Source organism: Canis lupus, chromosome 5, assembly GCF_003254725.2.
Source record: "Canis lupus dingo isolate Sandy chromosome 5, ASM325472v2, whole genome shotgun sequence".
In the NCBI taxonomy this organism is placed as follows: Eukaryota; Metazoa; Chordata; class Mammalia; order Carnivora; family Canidae; genus Canis; species Canis lupus.
In genome coordinates, this window is record NC_064247.1 from 77,409,184 (window position 1) to 77,437,030 (window position 27,847).

At 43.3% G+C, this 27,847-nt stretch overlaps 2 protein-coding genes across 22 annotated transcripts in view; both read right to left on the bottom strand.

The window, feature by feature from the left end:
* The window catches only part of ZNF23 (zinc finger protein 23), a 14,968-nt gene extending 9,405 nt beyond the window's left edge, over positions 1-5,563 (bottom strand). The window contains exons 1-4 of one of the 12 annotated variants that reach the window (XM_035716440.2): positions 4,935-5,563; positions 4,468-4,609; positions 1,415-1,485; positions 738-871 (exon numbers count right to left, since the gene is read on the bottom strand). In XM_035716440.2, coding sequence (XP_035572333.2) covers positions 738-830 — 93 coding nt within the window. In that variant the 5' untranslated portion in view covers positions 831-871; positions 1,415-1,485; positions 4,468-4,609; positions 4,935-5,563. The other 11 variants (XM_035716441.2, XM_049110702.1, XM_035716443.2 and 8 more) reach the window with 11 other exon arrangements.
* A 3,389-nt stretch (positions 5,564-8,952) lies between these two features.
* The window catches only part of ZNF19 (zinc finger protein 19), a 99,210-nt gene continuing 80,315 nt past the window's right edge, over positions 8,953-27,847 (bottom strand). The window contains exons 1-8 of one of the 10 annotated variants that reach the window (XM_025426758.3): positions 25,752-25,889; positions 24,718-24,871; positions 24,266-24,330; positions 21,197-21,323; positions 20,554-20,667; positions 15,520-16,615; positions 14,810-15,072; positions 8,953-9,422 (exon numbers count right to left, since the gene is read on the bottom strand). In XM_025426758.3, coding sequence (XP_025282543.1) covers positions 15,054-15,072; positions 15,520-16,615; positions 20,554-20,667; positions 21,197-21,323; positions 24,266-24,298 — 1,389 coding nt within the window. In that variant the 5' untranslated portion in view covers positions 24,299-24,330; positions 24,718-24,871; positions 25,752-25,889 and the 3' untranslated portion in view covers positions 8,953-9,422; positions 14,810-15,053. The other 9 variants (XM_049110710.1, XM_025426754.3, XM_025426755.3 and 6 more) reach the window with 9 other exon arrangements.

Below are 27,847 nucleotides of genomic sequence, written 5' to 3' on the forward strand. Positions count from 1 at the left end.
TCTACTCCCCTATACCTTCACGTCTTTTGTAGCAGAATGGGCACAACACAGCACCTATTTCAGAGGCCAGGTGTCTGGACTGAACAATCCATGCAAGTGCTTTGTATGGTGCCTGCAGCACAGCAAGCCTCAAACGATGCTACTGGGACTGATTATTCCCAACCTGTAATCCATGGAGGTCCATGGATGTGCTTCAGGGTGTCCATGAAGTCCCTGAAATTGTATGGAAAATTTGGTTTGCATGTTTATTTTTCTTGGGGTGGGGAGAGGGTCCAGATCTCTTATGAGAGATCTAAAATTTGAGCCCCGATCCCAAGCCCTGAAAGCCTCTCCAGGACAAAATGAGACATCCTGTTCCATTGGACTTCCTGTCTTTTTCCCTCTCCAGATCCTACTCTCAATTCCCCAACCCCCACCAAATTAGAGGCACAGCCACCCTTTGTGATGAGCTAGTCCTACTACTACTCCTCTTCACCTACACCCCGGTCCCTGAGCACCCTAATCTTCTGCTGTCCTCCATGTGAATGGAGATTCACATCCATGCATGGAGTATCCTCCATGGGCAGCTTTAATGTTCCCTGTTCACCAGAGAAGCAAAGAACCTTGTTGTACAGAACATTTCACTCCTGCCTTCAGGGATGCTCTCCTGCTGCTTCCATCCCTTCACTTCACTGCTCTTCCCACAAGTTCCAGGCGGAAGTGAGGAGGGCCCCTCCAGCTTCCACCACGAAGCTCACCAGCTTCCCTTCCCAATTTTCTTCAATTTGAAACTGTTCAGAGGAAGAGCTGAAGGACCCACAGCTCACCTGGGGCCAGACTGTCAGAAGCATGGCTGCTATCACCTGCTCTCCCTCTCAGAGAAGGGCTGGAGCTGAGGAAAAAGAGAGAGGCAAGTGTGAGGCAAGCCCCATCCCAGGAGGAACAACACACTCCCTCACAGAAGATTTGAGACACAGGCAGCCAGTGTCCAGATAGGAGTCCAGTGGGAGCTGCCACAGGAAGAAGGGGGTGATCTGTTCACTGGCTTGGTGCCCAGGACCCCTCCCAGCCATGACAGTGATGCTCACTGCCCGGAACCCTAGGATTTCACAATTCTGACACACATAAAATGTTTCCAGAGCCTAAAGCATAATAAACCAAAGACCTACATAGCAACAATTCAGCTCAAGAAATAGATCATTACCAAGATCTTGGACTTGCTTGTTTTTCTCTAAACAAGTATCATCCTTAATTACTCTGCAAGAGAAGCCAGGCTGGCAGAAGCCAGGCCAGCACAGAGGCCCGAGTCAGGCCCCATGGAGCTGGAGGAGCCGTTCCCCTACCTCCTGCCTGCTCCCTCACACAGCAGAGTGTCCTCTACTGCCCTGTCTGTAGAGACCTTGGGAAGCCAGCCTCCCACACAGCCCAGGCTTACCTTTGAGGTCCCAGGCTGTCTCCTCATGTTCTCCAGCCCTCTGATAGTGCAGAAGCCAGGGCCTCAGCTCCCTGAGAGAAGGGATCACTAGATCATCTAGGGTCCCATGACCCAGCACCCCGTGTTCGCTGTATTCAAAACACATGGACTTGTTATTTTTGGGTTTATACTGCTCCCAAAGTTAGTCTTGAAAACATGTGTTTTTCTGGGATGCCTGGGAGGCAAAGCAGTTGAGTGTCTGCCTTCAGCTCAGGTGGTGACCCCGGAGTCCCGGGATCAAGTCTCACATCAGGCTCCTCGCAGGGAGCCTGCATCTTCCTCTGCCTATGTCTCTGCCTCTCTCTGTGTGTCTCTCATGAATAAATAAAATCTTAAAAAAAAAAAAAAAGAAAATGTTTTCCTAAAATATCTATGTCTTCTAGGATTTCAACTTGAGTGCAGAGTTGTGAAAAACACTGGTTCATGATTCTTTCCAATTCCTCTGAATCTGGAGCTACTTTGCTTTTCCCACTTCTTTTGAATATATGTGTTTTCTAGACTCTTTCCCCTTTGTTAATATTATGGATGGAATGCGCCCCCCATCCCCCCCAATTCATATGTTGAAATCCTATCCTCCAATATGACTACGTTTGGGATCTAGGACCTGTGAGGAGGTAATGAGGTAAACAAAGCCATAAGGGTGGGGCCCTACTCTGATAAGGCTGGTGCCCCCTTATAAAAGAGAGGAAGAGACACTAGAGTTCTTTTTTACCACATGAAGACAAAGTGAAAAGGCAGTCATCTGCAACCCAGGGAACCAAGAACCAAATTGTCTGGCACCTTTAAACTTGGGCTCCTCCAGAACTGTGAGAAATAAATTTTGTTGGTTGAGGCATGCAGTCTATGGTATTCTGATCTGGTGGTCTGAGCAGACTCAAAGTTAAGTTGAACGATGGTTTGTCTATTTGAATGTTGTTTTCTTTTATTTTTAAAGTGCAAATTTTTCTATTTATTTACAACACTACTCTTTTCTATTTCCTTGTGGTTCATTAAGTTCTGCTTTGTTTCTTTAGCTCTGTGAGAGCTATACCTCTGTGAGAAGTACACCTTCTGTTCCGCTCCAAATCCTCTGGTCTTAGTCCAGTGCCAGAGGCTTTGACCAGCTTTGCACCGGTACAATCTACCAAAGTGTCCTCAAGGATCTACCACATGGGGCTGGCTCCTCCCCTGGGGCTTCTCTGGTGTCCTGTGTGGGACACCTGCTAGGTCTAAAAAGCAGAGAAGAGTTAATGTCTGTGAGGCCACCTATGACCAACAGGAGACAGAGGTCAAGGGATAAAAATTTTCCCCTTCAGTCTCCTACATGAAATTCCAAGGCTCCTCAAAGATCCTACAAGACTGAGCACTAGTCTTGCCTGTAGACAGGCCAGCCTGACAGTACAACCTCGTATTGGCTCTCCCTCCTGTTTCACTCTCCTTGTCTTTCACTCTGCCCTTGGAATACATTCCCAAGTGCACCGCCAGCACATAAACCTCTGTCCTATGTTCTGCTTTTGGAGGAAGCTAGACTATACAAAAGGCTTTTTTCTACCTTCATGAGGTTGCATGATTTATTCATTTATTTTCATTCTTTCCTACCTAGCAATTAAAATTTATAAGGCCGGGATCCCTGGGTGACTCAGCGGTTTAGCGCCTGCCTTTGGCCCGGGGCGTGTTCCTGGAGTCCTGGGATCGAGTCCTGCGTCAGGCTCCCTGCATGGAGCCTGCTTCTCCCTCCTCCTGTGTCTCTGCACCTCTCTCTCTCTCTCTCTCATAAATAACTAAATAAATAACTAAATCTTAAAAAAAATTTATAAGGCCATAAATTTTCCCTCTGAATACACTATTAGCCACATGCCAGAGTTTTTAAAAAATATTTCATGTTTTAATGATATTAATTACATTTTGTAGACTATCAGCACCTGTGTTTTATCTCTGATCACAGAATTGTTTAGGATAGTTTGTTGCTAATTTCTTCCCTGCTCATAATTTCTGGCTTTATTGCATGTGTTTAAATAGCCTGATCTATTTACCTCTGCTTTACGGATTTTTGAGGGCTTTTTTTTGTTTTAGCTAAAGTGTGAATGCTTACAAAAAAAACTTACTCTATAATAGAAGAACATATAATTCTATTTGAATCTAATAAATCAACTCTACTAATTTTATTACATAGATATTTCTCTGTAATCCATGACTACTTTTACCTAATTAAACTGAGCCAGCAAAGAGCAGACTCACACAAAACGGTGAGCCCACAGGTTATCATGGACAAATCTTTTCGAGTGTTTAAGACATGAGTAATTCTAACACTACTGAAACCGTAGGAGAAAACAGCAAAATAATTTTCCCGGTCCTTTTCATGATGCCAGCACAACACTGATACAAAAACCACAGACCAGTCTCATTTATTAATACTGACAGAAAAATTACTAATATAAAGGAATAGACCCCAGTAGTTCATTAAAGTGACATACCATGACTAAAAAGGATCATCCTGTGAATGCAAGAAAGCTTCATATTAGGATACAGGTTAGTATAATTTTCCACATGAATAAATCAAAGAAAGATAAACACACTCTCCATCCCAACAGATGCCAAAGGCAGTTGATAAAATTCAATATTCATGCTTACATTTGAAAATTTATGCTCTAGAGAAACCCTCATATGTAGAAAATATGTACAAAATTATTAACAGTCTCTGAAGAGCAAAAAACTAGAAACAACCTACAAATACATTGAAAATACATAAATAAATAAATAGGCCTATCATTTTTTAAAAGATTATTTATTCATGAGAGACACAGAGAGAGGCAAATATAAATATGAATGTTTAATAAATAATATATTTATATATATTTCATGTTTTCATTACTATTTTATGATTTTAGTGTAGTATAATTTTCGTGATGGTATTGAACGAGCGATTCCGGAACTATTTTACGTGTATTCCAGGATCGAGCAAACCACCGATTACAATGTTGAAATCATCCCCGGGTCATCGTCACCCCACCGGCCCGAGCCTAGGGCCAAGTTACCTTTGAACTGCCCGCTCCAGACACAGTGCCCTCCAGAAGCCGGGCCGCTTCTGCTCCGGGGTGACTGGGCTGGGCTCTGCTTGTTCTGTGCTCCCACTGAGCCTGTCAGGAGTCGGAAACACACAGTCCGGACGAGAAATGCCTGTAGTGGGAGCCCCGCACGACGTCGACACGTCAAACGCCTCAGGGCGCCACAATGCGCTTCACCCCTGATGTTCCACCCCTGGCTGCTCCGCACATCCCCGAACAGACGCGGCGCGGGGCTCGGCGGCTGGGACAGCAATCCACGCCTCGCCTCCCACGCGAGGGAACGTATTCGGTCATCAAGCCCGAGGCGGGCACACGGGACAGACACGGACCCCCGCCCTCCCCGGCCCCCGAAGCCCGAGCGGCATCCCCACCGCAGCCACCGCAGCCACCGCCGCCCGCCAGGGCACCGCCCCCGCCTCGGGCAGCCCCGCACTCACCCCCGCCGCCCGCCGCCCGCCGCGCCGCGGCGCAGCCGGAAGTGCGTCACCGGCCCCGGCGGAGCCTCTCTAGCAGCCGCGGTGCTCCTGCTCGGTGGTGCTCTGGCTGCGCCCCTGAGGCCCAGTATCCGTGACCGCACCCCAGTGCCCCGCGGCCCTCTCCTGGGGGTCACGGCTGCAGGCCCGTTGTTCCTGGAGGTGGGCTGGGGAAGCGTCAGGCGGGAGCGCTGGATTCACCCCCGCGGGTGGATCGGGGAGTCCGTACTTCAGGAATTAGAGTTTCAGGCCTGGGCTTGTGGATCTCAGACCTAAGGCAGCCTTTTGTGACAAGTTAATTCCCCAGTGAACGCTTTACTCTCTTGCCATGAAACTCATAGATACGGACTTAGAAGATGATAGGTAATATAAACAACCCACACTTTAAAAACTGATGAATGGGTAAAGAAGTTGTGAGACAGGTAGATGTATGAATGGAGTATTACTCAGCCATCAAAAAGAATGAAGTCCCATCAAAAAGAATGAAATCTTGCCATTTGCCATGACCTGGATGGTACTAGAGGGTATTATGCTAAATGAAATAAGTCAGAGAAAGACAACCATGTGATCTCACATGTGGAATTTTAGAAACAAAACGGATGAACATTGGGGATAAAAAGAGAGGGGGAGAGGCAAACCATAAAACAAACTTTTTTAAAAAAAAGATTTTATTTATTCATGAGAGACACAGAGAGAGGGAGAGACACAGGCAGAGGGAGAAGCAGGCCCCCTGTGAAGAGCCTGATGTGGCACCGGATCCTGGGACCCCAAGATCACGCCCTGAGCCAAAGGCAGACGCTCAACCGCTGAGCCACCGAGGCCTTCCCATAAAACAAACTGTTAAGGGTAGAGAACAAACAGGGTTGATGGAGGGAGGTTGGGGGATGGGCTAGATGGGGGATGGGCATTAAGGAGGGCACTTGCTGTGATGAGCACTGGGTGTTGTATTTAAGTGATGAATTGCTAAATTCTACTCCTGAAACTAATGTTACACTGTATGTTAACTAGAATTTAAATAAAAACTTGAAAGTTAAAAAAAAAAAACACCTTAACAGTCTGCTTTAATAGAGGAGATATCAAAGGAAAATAATTTGCAAAAATACACATTTCAGCATGTATACGTCCGGTCATGACTGCTATGGACCTAATGAAGTCGTCAGATATTTGCCTTCTCACATGGAATGTGCCTGAATGCCACAGCCACAATGCTGTCTTTTATTGATGTTTCAAAAATCACAAACTGTAATCAAAATGGTGAACGCTTCTTGATAAAGTAAAAGTGAAACAGTAAAACCTTCTTTTGGTTTTACAGTAGTTACATTCCTGAAGAATCAGCTATGTTAAAACTGTAAAAATTCATTTAGCTGAAAGACAGGTTCTAGATTCAGGTCATTTAGAAAGTTTTTACGGGGATCCCTGGGTGGCTCCGCGGTTTAGCACCTGCCTTTGGCCCAGGGCGCAACCCTGGAGTCTGGGGATCGAGTCCCACGTCAGGCTCCCGGCATGGAGCCTGCTTCTCCCTCTGCCTGTGTCTCTGCCTCTATGTCTATGAATAAATAAAAAAGAAAGTTTTTACCTACATGAATGTCCAGAAAGACCTGAAAGTCTGTTTCCAAATAGGCAGAACCCTTCAATGCCTTTTAGGATTTGTGGCACTCCTGGCTCCCATCTACCACCACCAAACACTAACAAAAACACTCCAATAAAATTTCAAATTGAGCCAAGGCAGAAGGGAAACACCACTAGAAGCCCCTGGATTAGATTATCCTTGTTCCCTCCCAAGATAGTGCCTATCTTCTAGCTACGATGCCTCCAAAGCTACAGCACTGGAAAGTGGTTGGTGGGCCGCCTTACCTGGCTCTCCAGCCTCGGACCACCCTCATTCCTCTTCCTCTCTCAACTTCAGCCCGCTTGCTGAACATACTGTTCTCTAAACCTAGGATGCCTTTCCCTTCCCATCCCCACCCTCCATCTATTTCTTGAAGTCTAGGCTCAAATCCCATTTTCCTTGGAAAACAAGCTTTTTCTGACCACCTAGAATAAGGCAGGCCCCCCAGGTACATACCATCACAGCACTCTATTTCTCAGTACTTGGCACATCTGTGCTTATTTAATGATGACAGTTTAAGTGTCTGTCTTCTCTGCTCCCTCTAGGAAGCAAGGACTGTATCTATCTTGTTCAACACCATCATCCTCAGCTAAAGCACAAGGCCCAGCACAAAGGAGGCATGCAACAAATATCTCGTGTTGACATGATCCTAAGACTCCAATCCCAACTCGAGTAGAACCCTTCTTTATGTCTGTGCCACTGGAAATAGGATATATCTTCTGCCTGGAATCACAACACTGACCACTGTCAGGAGCACTTCTCTGTTTCGCCTTGACCCTGATCATCACTATTTCCTAAATTGACCACTTTACACAGCTTCTCTTGTTCAGATAGGAAACTAGTCCCAGGATTTGGCAGTGATAGCTAGGGATAATGTTGCACTTGGCAAGGTTTTTTTTTTTTTTCCTTTAGTAGAACTTTAGATAGGGCTGAGGGCTTGTCTAAAGAAATAGGAAGGAATTAGGAGACCAGAGTGTCACAGAAATGCTGGACCCAAATGTTGGATCATAAACCAGTCACTAATTTTACAGGTAAGAAAATAAGGCCTCCTAAATAACATGAAACTCTTAGGACATGCACAGGCCAAGTTACAAAAGGCCTGCAGAAGCCGAGACCATCTCTGTTCTTCCCTTATATATTAACAGAATCTCTAGCAAGCCAAAGACAGTCCAGAAAAAATAACACATTTCCTGCTCCTCTTTAAATTTTTTTTTTTTATTTTATTCATGATAGACAGAGAGAGAGAGAGAGGCAGAGACACAGGCAGAGGGAGAAGCAGGCTCCATGCACCGGGAGCCTGACGTGGGATTCGATCCCGGGACTCCAGGATCGCGCCCTGGGCCAAAGGCAGGCGCTAAACCGCTGAGCCACCCAGGGATCCCAAATTTTTTAAAAAAGATTTGAGAGAGTGAGCAGCAGGGGAGAAGCAGACTCCCCACTGAGCAGGGAGCCCAACACAGGGCTCCAACCCAGGACTCCGAGATCATGACCTGAGCCAAAGGCAGCTGCTTAACCAACTGAGCCACCCAGGCAGCCCTAGTATGGTTTTCATGTCTAATACATCTGGCCCTCTTTACAGCCAAGTGTGATTACGTGACCAGCTTCTGGCAAACAGGCTGTAAGAAAAAGTGATGCCATACCTTTACGAGAAGGAACATGCCCTTCCAGGCCCAGTATCCCCATCAGCTAGGTGGAGTGCTGACAAGGGGGTGAGTATCTTAAACCATGTCAATGAGGATGTGGTCCCTGGGGAATGACAGAGCAGCTAGGAGATACCATAGAGCTGCTGTACCAGCCCTGGACTGCTACCTTCAGATGATATACAAATAAGAAATATGCATTAATCACTTTTAACCACACTGTTGTGGGTTCTTCAAACCCATACCCAAGATCATAGCCTTATGGAATACTTCTAGGAATGAGGGACGATGGAAAAATCACATGCACATACTTAAAAATTTAGGATGGTTCTCATATTTCACTGCTCTGGAAGTTCATCTCTATGCTGGGCCTGCAGCCAAGTGTCCTGCTCAGCTCTAAGTGCCCTCTGGCCCTGCAGTCCCAGAGCCTCCCTAAAACCCTTTCTCCCTGCCCACCAGGAGAAAATGACAAATCTTCTCATGTTAAATAATATGTTTTTGGTGTTTCCAGTTTTAAGATGACATAGTTAAGGTCGTTCTGCCTGCTTCTCCTCTTGAAAATTATGAGAAAACAACAAAAGTCTGTTTGGGGTTCATTCCAAGAATTCAAATAGGTTTCAATATTATAAAAGTTTCCTTTACTTATGGACATTATGAATGGAATTACTATATCACTCTATTATGTGTAGAAATAGGGCAGGGAGAGGTCTTACAAAAACAACAAAGCAACCAAAAAAGTTAATACATTTATTAATAAATGTATAAGACATATATGAAGAAAAACTTAAATACTCGGAGACTACACCATCACCTTTGCCACCATCAGTAAGAAGTTGTATATAGAAAGGCACAGGTAATTTTTCAAAGAAAGGACATTCATCTTGATTTAATCTTTAAGTCCAATTTCAAACAATTTTGGGGAAAAAAAAGAATAAAGTGGGAGGAACTGCCATACCCAAATAAAACCACAACAGATTTGTTTTGTTTTAAAGATTTTATTTATTCATGAGAGGCAGAGAGAGAGGCAGAGAGAGAGGCAGAGATAGAAGCAGGCTCCATGCAAGGAGCCCGATACGGAACTCGATCCCAGGACCCCCGGGGGATCATGCCCTGAGCTGAAGGCAGACACTCAACCACTGAGCCACCCAGGCATCCCAATAACAGGATTTGTTTTGGAACTCGTGAAATGATCCTAACGTTCATCTAGGGAAAAAATGTTATATATTTATTAGGTACTACCAAAACATAAAAATGCAAAAGGACTGAAAGTTAAAGAATGGATATACCAGACAAGTGTTAAAGGAATAATAGCATTAACTATATTACTATAGCAATGATTTTGAGACCAAAAATATCTCTAGGCAGTGTTTCATTTAAGGCAATATAGTGAATGATATAAACTAGTTATCTAGAAATTTAGGATAAGATATAATTTAAAACATCATTTTAGCTCACAAGAAAATATACCCAGGTACCAAAACTGAACAAGAAACTAAAACCAGAGTTTAGCTGCCCTCACTGCTTTGGCCAACACGACCAGAAATAGTAGAAATTTGAAGATCTTGATATCTGCAGAGGTTGAATTATAATATTCAGGAAGCCACATGACGCAAGGAGGAACTGGGGCTACACACACACACACACACACACACACACACCACAACCAACCAAATGCCTGGACTCATGAAAGTAAAAATTAGAAAAAAAAAAAAAAATCTTCCCACTAGCAAAGAGAGATAACAAAGGTTATAGTCCTTGCCTAGGTTTTGGAGTGATAGTGGGGATGTCCCCTAAGAATTTATAATCATAGTCTGTATTACTGAGCACAGTTTATTTTTAAATTATTTATATATATATTTTTAGATTTCATTTATTTATTCATGAGAGACACAGAGAAAGAGGCAGAGACACAAGCAGAGGGAGAAGCAGGCTCCATGCAGGGAAGCTGATGCGGAACTCGATCCCGGGACTCTAGGATAACGCCCTGGGCCAAAGGCACGCACTAAACCGCTGAGCCATCCAGGAATCCCTTATTTTTTATTGTTTTTTAAAAAATATTTTTTAAATTTATTTATTCATGAGAGACACAGAGAGAGAGAGGCAGAGAGAGAAGCAGGCTCCCCAAAGGGAGCCTGATGTGGGACTCGATCCTAGGATCCCAGGATCATGACCTGAGCCAAAGGCAGGCATTCAACACTGAGCCACCCAGATGCCCCTGAGCACAGAGTTTAAAATTAATACTACCTACTGGACTAGTAACTCATAATCTAAGAAATTAAAAATGAATCCTAGCAAACTGCTGAAATTGTCCCTACAGAATTTGGAGACAATGGCATTTAAGTTATTATAACAAAAATAAATAAAAAATAAATAAAATAAAAAAATAAAAAAAAATAAAAGTTATTATAACCACATCACAGATTATAAAATTAAGTAGAGACATGGAAAATATAGAAATGATCTAAATCAAACTTCCAGAGATGAGAACTGTAATGTACAATAAAAAGTCATTGGACAGAATTAGGAGTAGATATTTTTTAAAAATACCTTTTTTAAAAATGTAGTGAACTTGAAGTCATAGCAGTAAAAACTATCCAGAAAGAAACACATAGAGAAAATTAAAAATAAATAAGCATTAATAAAACATGCATAGGACTTCCATGTTGAAACCCACAAAATGCTGATGAAAGAAATCAAAGCGGATCTAAACAAATGAGGACAAATACCAAGTTCACGGATTAGAAGATTCAGCAGAGGAAAGAGGTCAGCTCTCCCCAAGTTGATATACAGGTTTAAAGCAGTTCATACTCAAGTTCCAGCAGATTTTTTTAAGATATAGACAAAATTATTTAAAAATTTATATGAAAAGGTAAAGGATCTATAATAAGAAAACCAGTTTGAAAAAGGAGAATAGCATGGAAGGACTAGGTCTACCCAATTTCATGTCTTATTACGTAGTTACAACAATCAAGACCGTGTGTTATTGGAAGAGGAATATACACATAGATCAATGAAACAGAATGAAGAACCCAGAAATAGACCTATACGAATATGTTCAACTTATTTCTTTTAAAAAAGTGCACAAGCAATTCAATAGAGGAAAGATGGCTTTTTCAAGAAACAGTGGTAGAGCAACTGGACATCCATAAGGGAAAAATGAAATTCAACCTAGGTATCACAATTTATAAACCCAAAATTGATCACAGACATAAAAGTGAAATTATGTAAAAATGTCAAAATGTAAGCATAAAATAAAGTTTAGAAACAAGTGAGAGAGAAAATTTTTAGGACTTAGGGTTAGGCAAAGAGTTCTTAGACCTAACATAAAATGCATTAGTCATTAAGAGAAAAAATGGATACATTAGATTTCATCAAATTTCAAAAAAATCTCTACAAAAGATCCTATTAAAAGGATGAAAAGACCAGCTATAGAGTAGGATAAAATATGTGCAAACCACATATCCAACAAGTACTAGCACATACTTCTTGCTTTATTTCTGGAATATATAAAGAACTCTCAAAACTCAACAGTAAAAAAACAAGCAATCCAAGTGAAAAAACACTTCACTGAAGAAGATACACAGATGACAAAAAAAAAAAAAAAAAAAGTTCAATATTACTAGCCATTAGGGAAATAAAATTAAACCACAAAATCATTAACATAATTATCAGAATGACTGAAACAAAACAATAGTGACAACATCAACTGCTGGCAAGGATGCAGAGCACCTGCATCATTCACGTTACTGGTGGAAATGTAAAATAAAATGGTGCAGTCACACTGGAAAAAGGTCTGTCAGTTTCTTAGGAAACCAAACATGCAATTATCACATGACCCAGCACTTCTGGGCATTTAATTAAGGACAAACGAAAACTTACTTTCACACAACAACCTATATACAAATGTCTATAGCAGCTCCATTCACAATAGCCAAAAACTAGAAATGACTAAGATGTCCTTCAACAGGTGAGTGGGTAAACAAACTGTGGGATATCTACACTAGGGAATACAATCAGATTTAAAAAGAATAGATTATTTATACAATCTCAATCTCCAGAGAATTACACTGAGTGAAAAGGCCCATCCCAAAATGTTGTACACTGTCTGGTACCATTCATATAACAGTCTTAAAATGACTTTTAAAAAGGAAATAGAGAATAGGTTAGTGGCTTCCAGGAGTGAAGGAGAGGGTTATGGGTGGCTATAGAAGGGTAACACAAGCGATCCCTGTGAATAGGGAAGTACGCAGTATGTTGACTGTATCCCTGTCAGTATCCTGACTGTTGTCTTGTACTTTAGTTTTGCAAGATGTTACCTTTGGAGAAAACTGGGTAAAAAATACATGGAAACTCTCCATATTATTTCTTATAACTGCATGTCGATCTATGGTCATCTCAAAATTAGAAGTCTAACTAAATAATAAATGAGATCATAAATGGTGGGACAACTTCAAGCAGACTTAAAAGGTCAGGAGAAGAGAAATGCAACTACATTTTTATATGTATTTAGCATAAAAACTTGTATGTATATGTATACAGGTTTTTATGTATTATATATGTATATATATAAAAACCTATATACACAGGTTTTTATGCTATACGTGAAGTGGTATAATATTACTTAAAGGTAAAGTATGCTAAGTTTAAGAAATATAGTCTAAATCCTACAGAAACCCTAAAACAAAAACTGTTATAGCTAAACAGCCAGAAAAGGAGATAAAATGAAATCACAAAAAATTAACTGATCCAAAAAAAAGGGCAGGAAATGGGGTAGTAGGGAGAACTATGGGGCAAACAGAAAACAAATAACAAGATGACAGACTTAAACCTAAGAAGTATATCAAATACAAATGGTTAAATATTCCAATTAAAAAACAAGAGATCACATTGATGATAATGGTAAAAAAGCAGAAACTACATCAACAGCCAAACCAAGTACTTCTGGTTCCTGGAGGTAGTATTCCCTGAATGACCTCATTTGGCCACTTTACAAACCACATTAAATCAGCAAGCTGCTAATAGCACAACGTGTTTTGTATCTTCAGGTCATGTAAAAATGCAATATAGATGGTGGGCAGGAAATGAAAAAGAAACAAACAGGTAAGTTCATTTCGTGTTACCAAGTGCACTAACTTAACACGTGGTAAGTGTAAAACACTTAGCAGCCAGCTTTCAACTCAGTGTGACCTAGTAGGAAGCCTACTGAGGAGTCCTGGCTCCTTCAAGGACTAGCTAGGAGACACTGGGCAATCACTGCATTTTCCTGAAACTCCATTCATTGATCTGAAAAATGGAGTAAAAGCACATAGTTATTGTAAATACTATATGTTGTTTCACTTAAAGTGCATACAGTATGGCCTGGGATTCAGGCATTGCTCAATGTTAATTTCTTTCCTCTTCTATCTCATTTGTGTATCTGAATAACAGCCAACCAAAGACACCAGGTCCTGATTTCTGGAACCTGGTAAATGTGACTTTAAATGGCAGGTTTTGCTGGTGTATTGTGGATCATCTGGGTGAGTCCTAAATGCCACAAGTGTCTTATGAGAGAAGCAAATGGAGATTAGATACAGTGAGGGTGTGATGTGAAAACAAAAGCAGAGATTGAGGAGTGATGTGGCTACAAGCTAAGGAATGTTGGCCCCCACTAGAAGCTAGAAGAGACAAGGCAGAGATTCTGCCCTAGAGCCACCTCAGGGAGCGAAACTCTCCCAACACCATGATTACAGCCCAACAAAATAGTTTCAGACTTCTGGCCTCCAGAACTGAGAATAAACTTCTTTTGTTTTCTGCCACTACATTTGTGGTGATTTGTCACAGAGCCACAGGAAACTAATACACTAACCACAGACTAAATCAAAGATGGCTACTCAGTTGGAGGGGGGCTTCCTGACAGTGGCTATGGGGGTCAGGGACCATGGATGTTGATTACTCAATAAAGAAGTCCACTGGGACGCCTGGGTGGCTCAGTGGTTAAGCATCTATCTTTGGCTCAGGGCGTGATCCTGGAGTCCCAGGAGTCTGGAATGCTGCAGGCTAATTGCTACAATGGTTGGAAGCAAAACAACACAGGAAGCAGATTACAATAATCATCTAAGGAAAAGGGCCAGCCAGCTCTTTGGTTTCCTACTGAGATCCCTCAGCACTCTCTCTTATGAGAGACCGAAAGGGTTTCCTTGGCCCACTAACAAATCACAGGGCAAGGTGGGCATGCTATTTTAGAGAAACTGGTCAATGGCATGCTGTAAATGCCAAAATAGCCTGGCATTTACTAGTGTAATCCCTAGAATAGCATCCATCCCAAATAAAAAGGAGTAAAAAGGGATCCCTGGGTGGCGCAGCGGTTTGGCGCCTGCCTTTGGCCCAGGGCGCGATCCTGGAGACCCGGGATCGAATCCCACGTCGGGCTCCCGGTGCATGGAGCCCGCTTCTCCCTCTGCCTGTGTCTCTGCCTCTCTCTCTCTCTCTCTCTGTGACTATCATGAATAAATAAATAAAATCTTTAAAAAAAAAAAAAAAAAAAAAAAAAAGGAGTAAAAAGAATGAAAGCTTTATGAGCAGTAGCTTTTGGTTTCATAGTTAAGACTTACCTTGAGAATGGACTCATTGATGCAGACATAGTTTTGCAGTAACAATGAAACTTCCATCGCAGAGCTTAAGTAGCTAGAACTTCTATATACTGGTACCCTGATGCAGCCCAGGCTCTTGCATTACAAGGGGTTTTCCATTCTTGTTACAATCACGAGGACTGCTGGAACTATAGCTAACGGCTTTCCCACACATCATATACATAAAACATTTCTCCATCAGGTTTGTTATCCCTGAAGATTTTTGTTACACCGATAAAGCTCTCCTGCAAGGGAAGAAAACCTATCCTAAGCTTGCGTGAACAAAAAGACAACAAAAACAAAGTTAAATGTGTTGGTTACTGGAACTCAAAAACCCAGATGTATTTCTGGCTTCAGATATGGTTTAAAGTAGTTGTTCAAACAGAAACTTTGAGGGTGATTACTCCTCAACTCTGATTTGTCTTTTGTTGTGCTGACTTCCTCCTCAGCCTCCACAAGAATCTAAGAGTTCCTCTCAGCTTTAAGACTAAGGGAAAAAGAGAAGAGTATTTCTTCCTATTAACTCTTGCCAAGTCCTAGAGCTATAACTGGATCATCTTAGGTAAACTACTGACATTTGAACCTATAGCTATGGCTTAGGGAAAAAAATGTGCAGCTGACCCGGGCCTGTGTCACACATCCTGCTCCTGAGTGGAAGATGATATCCGAAAGGAAATTTAGTGTATTATTACCAGTAAAAGGGGGTGAAAAATTCTGGGAGGCCAAAATGACAAATGTCCAGGACAGGTTTCTCTCCAGGGCAGACATGCTCATGATGACCTAGCTTGGAAGTCCTAAAGGTTTTTTCATACTTGACACACTCATAGGGTTTCTCTGTAGTATGGCTTCTTTGATGATAAAGAAGATTTCTTCTGCTAGTGAAGACTTTTCCACACTCATCACATAAATATGAAGATTCCTGAATATGGATCCTTAGATGCCTTTTTAATTGTTCCTGAGCACTAAAGGCTTTTCCACAATCTATACAGTCAAAGGGTTTCTCTTCACTGTGGACTCTCTGGTGCCGAGTTAGTTTTGTATGAAAATTAAAGGCCTGCCCACATATTTTACAAGAATAAGGCTTTTCCCCTGTGTGAATACGTAGATGTTGGCTTAGATGAGAAGTCCTTCCAAAGCTTTTGCCACACTCATTACACTCATAGGGTTTCTCTCCAATATGAATTTTCTGATGTCGAAGTAGTGGTGAATTACCAACAAAAGCTTTTCCACACTTATTACACTCATAAGGTTTCTCCCCAGTGTGGATTCTCTGATGTATAACAAACTCAGAACTACTGGTAAAACTGTTTCCACACTCTCCACAGAGATAGGGCCTGTCCCCACTGTGGATTCTCTGATGCCTGATCAGATTTGCATTATCATTAAAGGCTCTCCCACACTCTTCACATTGATAGGGTTTCTCTCCAGTGTGGATTCTCTGGTGCCGAATTAATGAAGAATTGCCATTAAAGGCTTTTCCACACTCATTACACTCAAAGGGTTTCTCCCCAGTATGGATTCTCTGGTGTCTAACGTAGTAAGAAAAATAACTGAAGCATTTCCCACACTCCTCACATCTGAACGTTTTCCTTGCACAGTGGATTCTTGGAACCTTTTCTTTAATATTTTTCACTGTGGGAATTTCCTGGTGCTTTTGTGGTTCACAGGTTTCTAGAAAGTTGGTTCCCTGAACAACATTCTTCTGCAAACCATGTGACAACATCACATCTCTTTCTTCAGAAATTCCCTGTGTTGATGTGGGTTCATTGTCAACGTTGGTCTCAGTACCTAATACAACAGAAAACACAAATGCCACCTGAGAATTATGCTACAAACAAAAGAGCATAAAAAATGAGAGGGCCTTTAGAGATTACTATTACAACCTCCACATCAGACTGCTAGCAACACCAGGATACTAAAATGAAAGTGCCAAATATCACACAGAATAGTCAAGGAGAAACAGGGTATCGATATACACAGCACATAATCAGATTGCTTCCTAAGCTTTTCCAGACTCCATACTTTTTGAATGACTTCTCTCTGGTACATTCTAGTACCTTTTGACCTTAATATATTCATAGGCCAACAAAACACCAAAGGCACAGGCCCTAAGATCAAGTGGTGACACTGGGCTGGCAAGACTCAGAGTCAGAAAGTACAATAGAACAGAGTCAGAATACAAAGATGGTTCTTTAAAAAAATTCATACCCTGCAAATGGCCCAAAAGCCTGGAAACACTGAGCATTACAGGCACTAGGCTGTGACAAGACACAGAGAGAAGATTACACTCAGAGGTTCCTAACTGTAGGACATCCCCCAGAGGTTGTTAACTTTAGGTCCACAGAAGACAATGAACTCGCTAAAACTGCTGGCAATTCCTGTCTTGTTATCAGACTCTCAGAAAAGTCTGAATCTCAAACATGCACAGACTTTATTTGGAAAGGGAAGAACAGAGTTTACTTAGATACACCAAAACTGTAGAGTAGTTCTTCTCATTTTAGCAAAAAGAAAACAAACCACCATAAAATGGCATTTGTGTTCCAAGACTGGATGCCCTTTTGCTTCACTTAAAGTCAATCTATTTTATATAAAATGTTGGGCTAATTTTGTTTTAACATTAATCTGGGTTATCTGGGTTAATTGGCTCATTAATCAAGTTCATCCTTCAAGTGTGAGTCAAGGGAATAAGAGCCCTTAGAGAAAGGCAATGGGAGAAGAGACATTGGAGACTTAAGTCAACAGGGTAAGGTCTAGTCTGGAAGACAGTGATCGAGACAACTGGACCCAGTGATGGGCTCTCACACCACCTTCTTGCTACTAGGGTGCTCAGTTATAAAACCAGGACTGAACAATCGATGACTTCTTTATTTTCCTGCTGCCCCTACTCTACCATCATCTAGATCAGGATCCTCACAGCAAGTCTTCCAAGCAATCACCTTCCTAGGTCTCTAGCCATTACCCCCACCTTCCTGCTGAAAGAAAAAAGCTGCCCAGATGCAGTGCCCTCAACGTCACACCCACTCATCTCAAGCCATCCACTACCCTCTCAAGTCTCACGTTTCTCAATCATCCCTGATGCCATCTCCTCCCTTCCCCTGCTACACTGCTCCCTACCAGATGTATCATCCCTCCTCTTCATCACCAACCTCTTTCTGCAGATCCTCAAATCTTGGGCTTAACAGTCATCCCTTCACATCCAACTTTTTTTATAGTAGTGTCTTTCAAACTGCCTACCCATTAGTTGTGAAAGTGACACAGTATTAACTATCAAACACTTTTTCAAATGAAATACACTAGCCTAACCTAGAACAGAATTCACATACATTGCAATGCCAAGGTAAGTTTTATCTCTTGATAATCAAGTCTCAAAGTACATAATGAGTAGTATACAGGGTTGTGATACAAAATCTAAAACCTGCTGAAGCTCATAATAAAAAAAGAGTTGGTACACTTATATTTCATTTCATAATAAAAAAAGAATTGGTACACTTATATTTAATTTTTTAAGATGTTATTTATTTATTCATGAGAGACAGAGAGAGAGAGGCAAAGACATAGGCAGAGGGAGAAGCAGGCTACGGAGAGCCTGATGCGGGACTCAAATCCTGATCCCAGGATCACATCCCATGCCAAAGGCAGACACTCAACCACTGAGCCACCCAGGCGTCCCTTATATTTCATTTCTAAACTTACCAAAATAAACTTATCTAAAATGCTGCCTCAATTTCATTATCTCATTTACTCCTTCTCTATGAAGTATCCACCCTGAAACTCCTACCCTTGCCTTTAGTTCCTTGTTCCCTCTTGGGAACCCTCCTCTGCCTATATTCACTTCCCTCTTAGAATTAAATATCCCTTAATATTCTTAATATTTAAGTTTCAGCCCCTTTTTCTCTCTAGGTGTCTTTTTTTTTCTTTTTTTTAAGATTTTATTTATTTAATCATGAGAGACATAGAGACAGGCAGAGACATAGGCAAAGGGAGAAGCAGGCTCCATGCAGGGAGCCCAAGCAGGACTGGATCCCAGGACCCCAGGATCACTGCCTGAGCCAAAGGCAGATGCTCAACCACTGAGCCACCCAGGTGCCCCTCTGGGGGTCATTTCAATTAAAACTCTGGTAGAGTACACTCACATCTACCCCTGTAGATCTGACATTAATCTCAGACTCTACACCTGTTTTCTCATGGCTTGTTCTGGCCATCCATTTATACATATTCTAAACGAACCTCAGATTCTGTGCTCAGATCTGAATTCACATGTATTTAAATAGCTTCTTTTATGTCATGACTTCCCAGTATTATCTGATTCAACTCTCCTCTTTGATGGATAAGTTTTGGTAAGATCGGGTCTTTCCTCTTCCATTTTTGCACTGTCACTGTCCCCTATCCAATTCCCTCACTCAAAAGTTAACACCTGACATATAGTAATGGTTTAACGAGATTCTATGCTTTCAATTTCCTTCAGCTCAATCCAAAGCACACACCATGATAATATTTTGCAAATACAATTAAATACGGGCCTATGTCACTAGAGGCAAGGTCACTGTGGCAGGGGTCACTGTTCCTGCTCCTTGTTTGCTTTTACCAGCTCTATCATTTCCTGTTTCCACGCCCTAAGTTCTTTAGGATAGAGCCTTCAGGTCCACCACAAACTCTGCATTCTAGACTTTCCACACAAGGCTGGGTGGGTAAGATACACCAACTATATTCTTCTAAACCACCTGAGTAAATGGGGTCAGGGTGTATTATAGACTCTGCCAGCCCCAGATTCCAGGAAGTCTTACTTGGGCTTTGAGTCCTAAGCTTCATGCTCTTCAACTGCTTACTAGAAAAGACAAATACTTGTAGGTGCTCCAGAAATATCCATTTTAAAAAATGCTCCCCAGGCAACTATCCCTGAACATTAAACTGTTAACATTCTTCCCAACAATTTATTGGATCCTCTACTCCTTTTCTTAGGCCAGATATCTACCTTCTTTTTTTCCACATGGGATCCATTGTCATAAGTCAAATTTGGAACAAATAGCCTGCCAATGAAGGAGCTTACTTAAGCTTCTAAATGAGAATTTCTCCTCCTGCTGTGCTCCCACAGCCCACTACCTATATATCAACAACAGCACCTAACGCACTTTTTTTTTTTTTTTTTAAAGCTCTTTACATCTGTCTCCATAGCATGTATCCTCCAGAGCTTCTTAAATAAAGCTTGGCATGTGTCAAGTGCTGAAAACCGCTTTTGAACAAATCCATCCTGTCCAAAGAACAAGAACCACTGAGATAGGAAATGCTGAAACTCAGGAAGGAGTAATGGATTAAAAAAATCACATGAAACTTACTAAAGGGAACTTGTTATCATGGTGACAGTTAAAATTAATGGGAAAGGTTTCATATTTTACTTGTTAAGAGAAATCATCCATTTTATTTAAATCCTTCCCAGCATGGTTCATTTTAAAACATACTGCTCTATACAGCTCCATAGTTGCCAGTTCTTTTTTTTTTCTTTTTTTTTTTTTTTTTAAAGATTTTATTTATTTATTCATGATAGTCACACAGAGAGAGACAGAGAGGCAGAGACACAGGTAGAGGGAGAAGCAGGCTCCATGCAGGGAGCCTGACGTGGGATTTGATCCCGGGTCTCCAGGATCACGCCCCGGGCCAAAGGCAGGCGCCAAACCGCTGCGCCACCCAGGGATCCCCATAGTTGCCAGTTCTAAAGCTTCCTTGCTTACCTTTACAGATGCCTTTGGACCTCTCTGCAGATGGGTTATTCTGTGCCTCCAAGCCCCAAGGCAAATTCCCTCCCTCCAGAAGGGAGACCAGAGCAGGTCTGGGAACTGGGTATCCTGAAAAGGAGAGAAAATGGCACCTTTCAGCTGTGTGTCTGCTGTATCAAAAGAAGGAAAACCCCAAGAGCCTCCCTAAGAGTAAGATCCACAGAAGGCAGCTCAGGATTGGGAAAAGCCAAGATCTGATCAAGAAGGAATCGAGCATTTGCGATCCCTTTCTACTTTAGAGTAATGTAAGTTAGTGAGATCCTATAAGACAAATGCAAACACAGAGAAGGGGTCACACCCTTCCCTACACAAGCTAAGATCTTAGCTCTAGTAACACAAACTATGTATTCCTTACTTGGCAGAGCCCCTGGAGGATGGGACATACTCTTACCAGGGGATAGCAATTCCATACATGGTGACCAAACTGACCCAAGATCTCTTCATACCCAGCAATCTTTGAAGTGGGTCATTTGGTCTCAGCCTTGGAGCCAGAGTGGAGGATACCAGAGACAACCATTCCCTCCCATACTGCACAGTCTATTAGAAGAGAACAAGGAAGGAAACAGCAGAGAACAGAGCTGAGTTCCAGCAACCTTACCCAGGGATGTCAAGTTCCCATAATTCTCCAGCATCACACTTCTGTACAGGGCCTTCTGTGCAGGAGAAAGTCCAGCCCATTCTGTCTGGGTGAAGTAGACAGCCACGTCCTTAAAGGTCACCAACTCCTAAAACAAGAGGTTCCTGCTGTCCCAGAGCCAATTCTCTGACTCAGGGACAGAGTGCAGAGCACAGGGGACAGTATGAGGGAGAGGTTCTTTTAGGGATGGCTAATGAGAAAAAATGAAGGAAATGGATGTTAGACCATTAAATGACTTTTTACAGCCAAAAGTCTGACACTTCTCTGATGGAAGAGCTTCCATTAGGACACGAAATGTACTAATATAAAACATGGTAGCATTTCAAAAACCCTGGAAAATCTTGCATTAGTTAAACTTCCTAAAGCAAATTCTTTGGTTTTATAAATACTTTTATTTTTTTTTTTTTTAATTTATTTATGATAGGCACACAGTGAGAGAGACAGGCAGAGACACAGGCAGAGGAAGAAGCAGGCTCCATGCACCGGGAGCCTGACGTGGGATTCGATCCCGGGTCTCCAGGATCGCGCCCTGGGCCAAAGGCAGGGGCTAAACCGCTGCGCCACCCAGGGATCCCTATAAATACTTTTAATCTTTCATTGTTACACCTACAAATGGACATGAGCTTCAATCAGTTTAGACACCCACTCACAGGTGGCATGTCAGGACCCACCCATTCCCCCTTCACTGCCTCAGCACCCAGGTAATCCATCTGTATCCACACATGCTCATTCTGCCCCAAACCTCAAGCCCACTTAACAAGAACAGCATCGTGGTCTGGAGTGATGAGCCAGTCTCATCCAACCCCCACCTCTGCTTGTTCTTAAGAATGATCAGCAGAGAGCTTAGAGCCGCCCAGAGCAGTCATTTCTGAGAGACTTCCTGATGGGTCTTCCTAGGAGAATTTGCTCTTGGAATCAAATTGCTACTGGGCAGCTCTTTTAGCTGCTCTTCTGTATATCTCCAAGACAATCTATAATAGTTCCTATCAACCAAATTTCAAGATTTTTCACCAGCCCCTTTCTCTTCTCTGACAGTTCCAGCTCTACCTTCCTAGAAAGCACCAGCATCTTGTTTAGATCCTCTATCTACTCTTCAGACTTTGGTATCAAACTGGTTACCTGAACATGCAATGAATATCCTCCTACCTTCTAACACCTCCATTGATGCTGCAGATCCCCATCTTCCACTAGTTCCAGCACTGCCTCAGACTGCCTGGTGACCTAACATGGCTGACCCACCAACTACACCAAACTTATCTTCCAACCAAAACTAACTTTTCTAAATCATATAAACTCATTGGCACTGACAATTTTGTTTCCCTATCTCAATTAACAGTACCAATTTCAGCCCAGACTCCTACACTAGAACTTGAGATTCACCTAGACTAACTCACCCCAGGCCCTGGTCATTTCTCATATGCAGTTGGTAATCAGATCCTGCCAGTTTCATTGCCTAAATATTTCTGGCATCTGACTCTTCTTCACCCTCATACAATCAGTACACTAGCTCAACAGCTGGGAACACTTAAACAGCTCCAATTCCAGGCTGTCTTGCACTGAATCCATCCTCTGCCAACACATACAATGATCTATTTAAAATGACAACATAACCCAATAAACTCAATGACTTAATGAGTCAGCACTAACTACAATAGTGGTTATCAAAGTGTATCCCCCTCCCAGCAGAAGCAGGAGGAGGAGAAGGAGCAGCAACAGCAACACCTGAGAACTTTTTGGAAAGCAAACTGGTAGGCCCCACCTGAGAGCAATTTCTGCCTTAATGAGCCCTCCAGGTGATCCTGGACACACTAAAGTTTGAAAAGCCTGGACTACAGGATAAAATCAAAGCTCAGGAAACTGAGCTGCATCAGGTGATAAGTAGTGAGAGGGGGAGGCATGAGAGTATACATAAACTAGCTGGAATGCTCTGCTAACAAAATCCCAGGGAAAAAATGACGAAACCTGAATGATGACAACATATATGGGACAAGCGGAAGAGACAGCAAGCAGAAGTTGGACTTGGTGCCTCTCTAGAAGTGGTATCAAGGGAGATTGAGTCAACAACTCACCCGTACTTATAGAAGATCAGAAGAGGGTGGAAGCTACAGGGAAGATACTGCATCAATTAAATTCAGGGAGAAGGACCTACCAAATGTCAGAAATCCAAGATTGGGACTTGGGATATGGTTCATGGGTGCTAAGTTACTGGATAAATAAGTCTCAGCAAAAAAAAAAAAAAAAAAAAAAAAAGTCTCAGCACGAGGAAATGGTAATCAGCACCTAGAAACTCCCTAGTCAAAAAGTGAACTACAACCCAAGAAAGGAATTGGCCAGTCCCACAAATGCAAAGTACTTAACGTTCACTTTACAGATGAAGTCCATCAAAATACAGAGTTCAAGTGATTGGCTCAAGACCACAGAGGCCTAATGGGATCCCTAAATTCAGATGTCCTGTCATAGAGCATATTTGTCCTGGTGCAGATTATCCTCAACATAGCCTACTGGTGCCTCACCTTAGCCAGCAGCACTGACCTCAAGGACGATACATCTGTCCTGATCATGAAGCCTAAATTTCTTTCTTTAGGAGGACAAAGGCTAGAGGCCCCCTTTTCTTGTCTTCCTCCTGTTAGCTCCCTGCTCCCACCTCCCAAGAACCTTGCAACCTCAGTGATCTCAATCACTCCCATTGAACACTGGATACTTCTACCACCAGCCTGAGTCCCTCATTCTCACAGATCCCTTCATGAGAGTCCCTCCTGAACCTGGGAGCTCTCCAGTTCAGCAGAGATCCATGGAGAACAGGAGGCTGTACTTCTGATTTCTCAGACACTCTCTCCAGCCAATGTTTTCAGGGCTTCTAGCTGCTCAGCTCCTCACCATCAGCTTTCTCCCCAACATCTAGTCATACTGGAGACAATCAAGAGGTGCCTTCCTGCTGCTTTAGTTCTAAGAGCCTTGCCAGAATTATCCCTCTCGTGCCCCATTTCCTTCAAATAAGATCTCTGAAGGCTAACCTGAGTCACAGCTCACCTGGTGCCAGGCGTTCAGGGGCATGGCTGACATCACCTGGTCTCCCTCTCAGTGAAGGGCAGGGGCTGAGGGAAGAAGCAAAGAGAACCATGAGTGAGCCTGGCCCAGCCAAAGGCTCTCCTTTAAACCCAGAAACCTGTGGCAATAACAATAGCAGCCATCATTTACTCAATGCCCACTGGATAAGTGGCATGTGTTTCTTCTTTCAACCCACACCATACAAGTTTGAATTTGGAAGAAACAGATTTTCAAAGGGTAAGTAACTTGCCCTCGGGCACCAGAGCCTACCACCATCAAGCAACGCTGCCTGTCCTGGGTAAGACGTAAGAACAGGGGGAATGGAAGTACACAAAGAGTAAAACAATACTAAAACCAAAACTAAACAAAACTAAAGCAAAACCTAACAAGAGGATATCTAGATCTTTTTTCTTAAAAATAAACGTTTGGAACACCTGGGGGGCTCAGCTGGCTAAGCATCTGACTCTTGATTTCAGCTCAGGTCATGATCTAGGTGTCGTGGTATCCAGTTTCACATTGGGTTCCCTGCTTGGTGGAGTCCACTTGTCCCTTTCCCCCTGCTCCTCCCCCTGCTCGTACTCTTGTGCTCTGTCAAATAAACAAATGAAATTAAACAAAACTTTTACTGAGAAACATAAAAAGTAAAAAAAAAATACATAAATATATATAGAGATATAGGTTATTGGATGTAAAATACATATCCCTTCATTCAGTGTCCACTTTCATCCTCTGAATTTTCTTTCTCCCAAATGAGAAAACAAGGCTATGAGAATAATTTTCTTCATAAGGTGGTGGATGAACCTGGATTCCAACCAGATGTGCCAGATTCCAAAGGCCACGTTTTTAGTTAACTACACTAGATCACTTCCAATCATAATCCCAAAAGGATCTCTTAGAACCCGATAAAGTAATTCTGAGGTTCACATGGGGAGAGCTGTCACCAAGAAAGTTCAGATAAAGAATCACAGAGTAAGTCTTCCTTTTCTTGGATCTCAAGGCAGGCATCTTGTTCACCACTCTGTTCTAGGACCCAGCGATGACCGAAACTGATTAGCAAAGGGCCCGGAAAGGCCACCTCAGCACGCCCAAACGCTGGGTTGTTACTTTAATTACATCGTCCCCTACGACACTCTGTTTTCTTGCTCAACAGTCACATTCTGCCCCAAGGCCAGCATCTTCCCTAACCTCACTGCACTCTGTAACCTCCTGCTAGCCTCATCTGCCACCCTCCTGTTTAGCCACTCTGGCCTCCCTTCAGTTCCCTGTACTACGAAACTCAGGGCCTTTGTGCTTACTGTTGCCTCTGTACGAACTACTCTTCTCCAACCTCAGGACCTCTGTAACTGATACGGTCTGCCTACAACACTCTCCCGCAGCCTGCCCCTTCCTCCCCTCGGTGATGCTAGATCATCCTTCAGATCATCCTCTACAAACCAGGTAGAGGTTTCCCGTTAAACCCTCCACTCACACGGTGTTCGCTGTCCTGTAGACCACGTCTCCAAGTTTGAGAGGATGTATTTGCATTAGTCTGTGCTTTCTTCACCCAACAAACATTTATCAGATACTTCATTCATTCCAGGCCAAGCGTGAGATACGGTGGAGAGAGGAAACACGGGTGTGACCTTCTGGCCTGGAGCTTTGTCTAGACTAAAGGAAAGGCGCACATTAATCGGAGATTCTCGTAAGTAACTTCAAGATCACAACTGTGATTATCGTAGACCGGACGACTTAGGGGTAGGAACTGACTAGGTTAACCACGCATGCCGTGGAGGTGAAAAGCCAAGGCTGCAGCACAGCCGAGACCGCGTGCCGCCAAGCCACGGCGGGGTCGCCGCAGAGGATGAAGCCATGCGGGGATCTGCGCGCACGTACAGGTTGGTCTCCCGCCGAAAAACCACAGCCGCAGCTACCGGGTTACAAACAGGTGGAGTGAAGCGATCAGATTTGATTACGAGGTGACGTTCCCGTTGGACTGAAAGCCCCCCGAGGGGGGCCGACGCTCGTCTCCTTTAGGGCCGCATCCGGGGGCCCAGGGCAGCGGCCGCCCCTCAGCTGTTGGCTAAGCAGCGACCGGCAGGGCCCGGGCCCGCGGCGCCATCTCCTTTCCATCCGCAGCCTCCCTGCCCCAAAGCGGCCTCCCCCCACCGCTGCTTCAGGGACGCGGGGCAGCTCCTGGAAGGGCGCAGCGCGCGCCCCCCGCACACAACACCCGCCGCCGGAGCCCCCGGCTCACCTCAGGAAAGGCGCCGCGCGCGGCGGGATCGGAAGTGCGTCACCGCGCGGGAGCGCCGCCCGAGCCTCACGTACGTCCTCTCTAGGACGCCGAGCGCGCCTCGCTGCTCTCCTGGCTGCGCGCCCCGGGGAGGCCGGCGGGGCTCCTGCACCCCCGCCCGGGAGACCTGCAACGGCGGGGAAGTTGGCGGGGGTTGTCGCTGCTCTCTAACCGGTAGCCTTCTCTTCAACTGAGTGTTGGCAACAAGCCACGGTACTATCAGGAGCACCTGTGGATTGTCCCCAGTGGAAAGCACAGATATTTTCTTTTTTTTTTTTTATCATTATTTTAAAAGATTGATGGATTGATTGATGATAGACACAGAGAGAGAGCGAGAGAGAGGCAGAGACACAGGCAGAGGGAGGAGCAGGCTCCATGCACCGGGAGCCCGACGCGGGACTCGATCCCGGATCCCGGGATCACACCCTGGGCCGAAGGTGGTGCTAAACCGCTGCGCCACCCGGGTGTCCCCAGATATTTTCATTTATCGCTCCACAGATGACGCAGGTTTCTCAAAATACACGCTATTCACATCCCTCATTTGAAAGTATTATCATCGTTGTTATTAGGGCTCACCTTTGGATCTTGTCATTTCATTTCACCAAAGTGGCAAAAACACACGTATATTAACATATCACAGTTTTTAAATTGTTTTTTAAGGTTTTCTTTATTCATGAGAGACACAGGGAGAGAGGCAGAGACATAGGCAGAGGGAGGAGCAGGCTCCCTGTGGGGAGCTCTATCCCAGGACCCCGGGATCACGGCCTGAGCCAAAGGCTGACCCTCAACCACGGAGCCACCCACGTGCCACTCACAATTTTATTTTTTAAACCTCTTAATTGTTTTTTAATAGAATTAGTTTCAGAATGGTCCACAGATGTCCTCACAATGCCAAAGAGGCAGTCAGGCAAAAAACAAAAAACCCTGTCTCTTTATAAATGAATGAATGAATGAATGAATGAATGAGTTAAAAAAAAAAGAAAAAAACCTGTTTTCCTGAGGGATAAAGATCCAATCACATTAAGAAAGACCAGGACTGTGAAGGGATACTATTCCAGAACTATTTAGGAAATGAAAACAGCGGAGATTTTTTTAAAAGACTGAATAACAGATATGAGAGACAGGGAGCAATCTACTATAGCCATGAAGTTTGAGTGACCTGATAGATGAAGGTGTCACTAACGGAGATTCAGTTAATTCAGGAATTTAGGAAAAGTCGCTGGTTTCAGGCAGGAAGATCACAGAATTTGGTTTTAGAAATTACACACACACACACACACACACACACACAC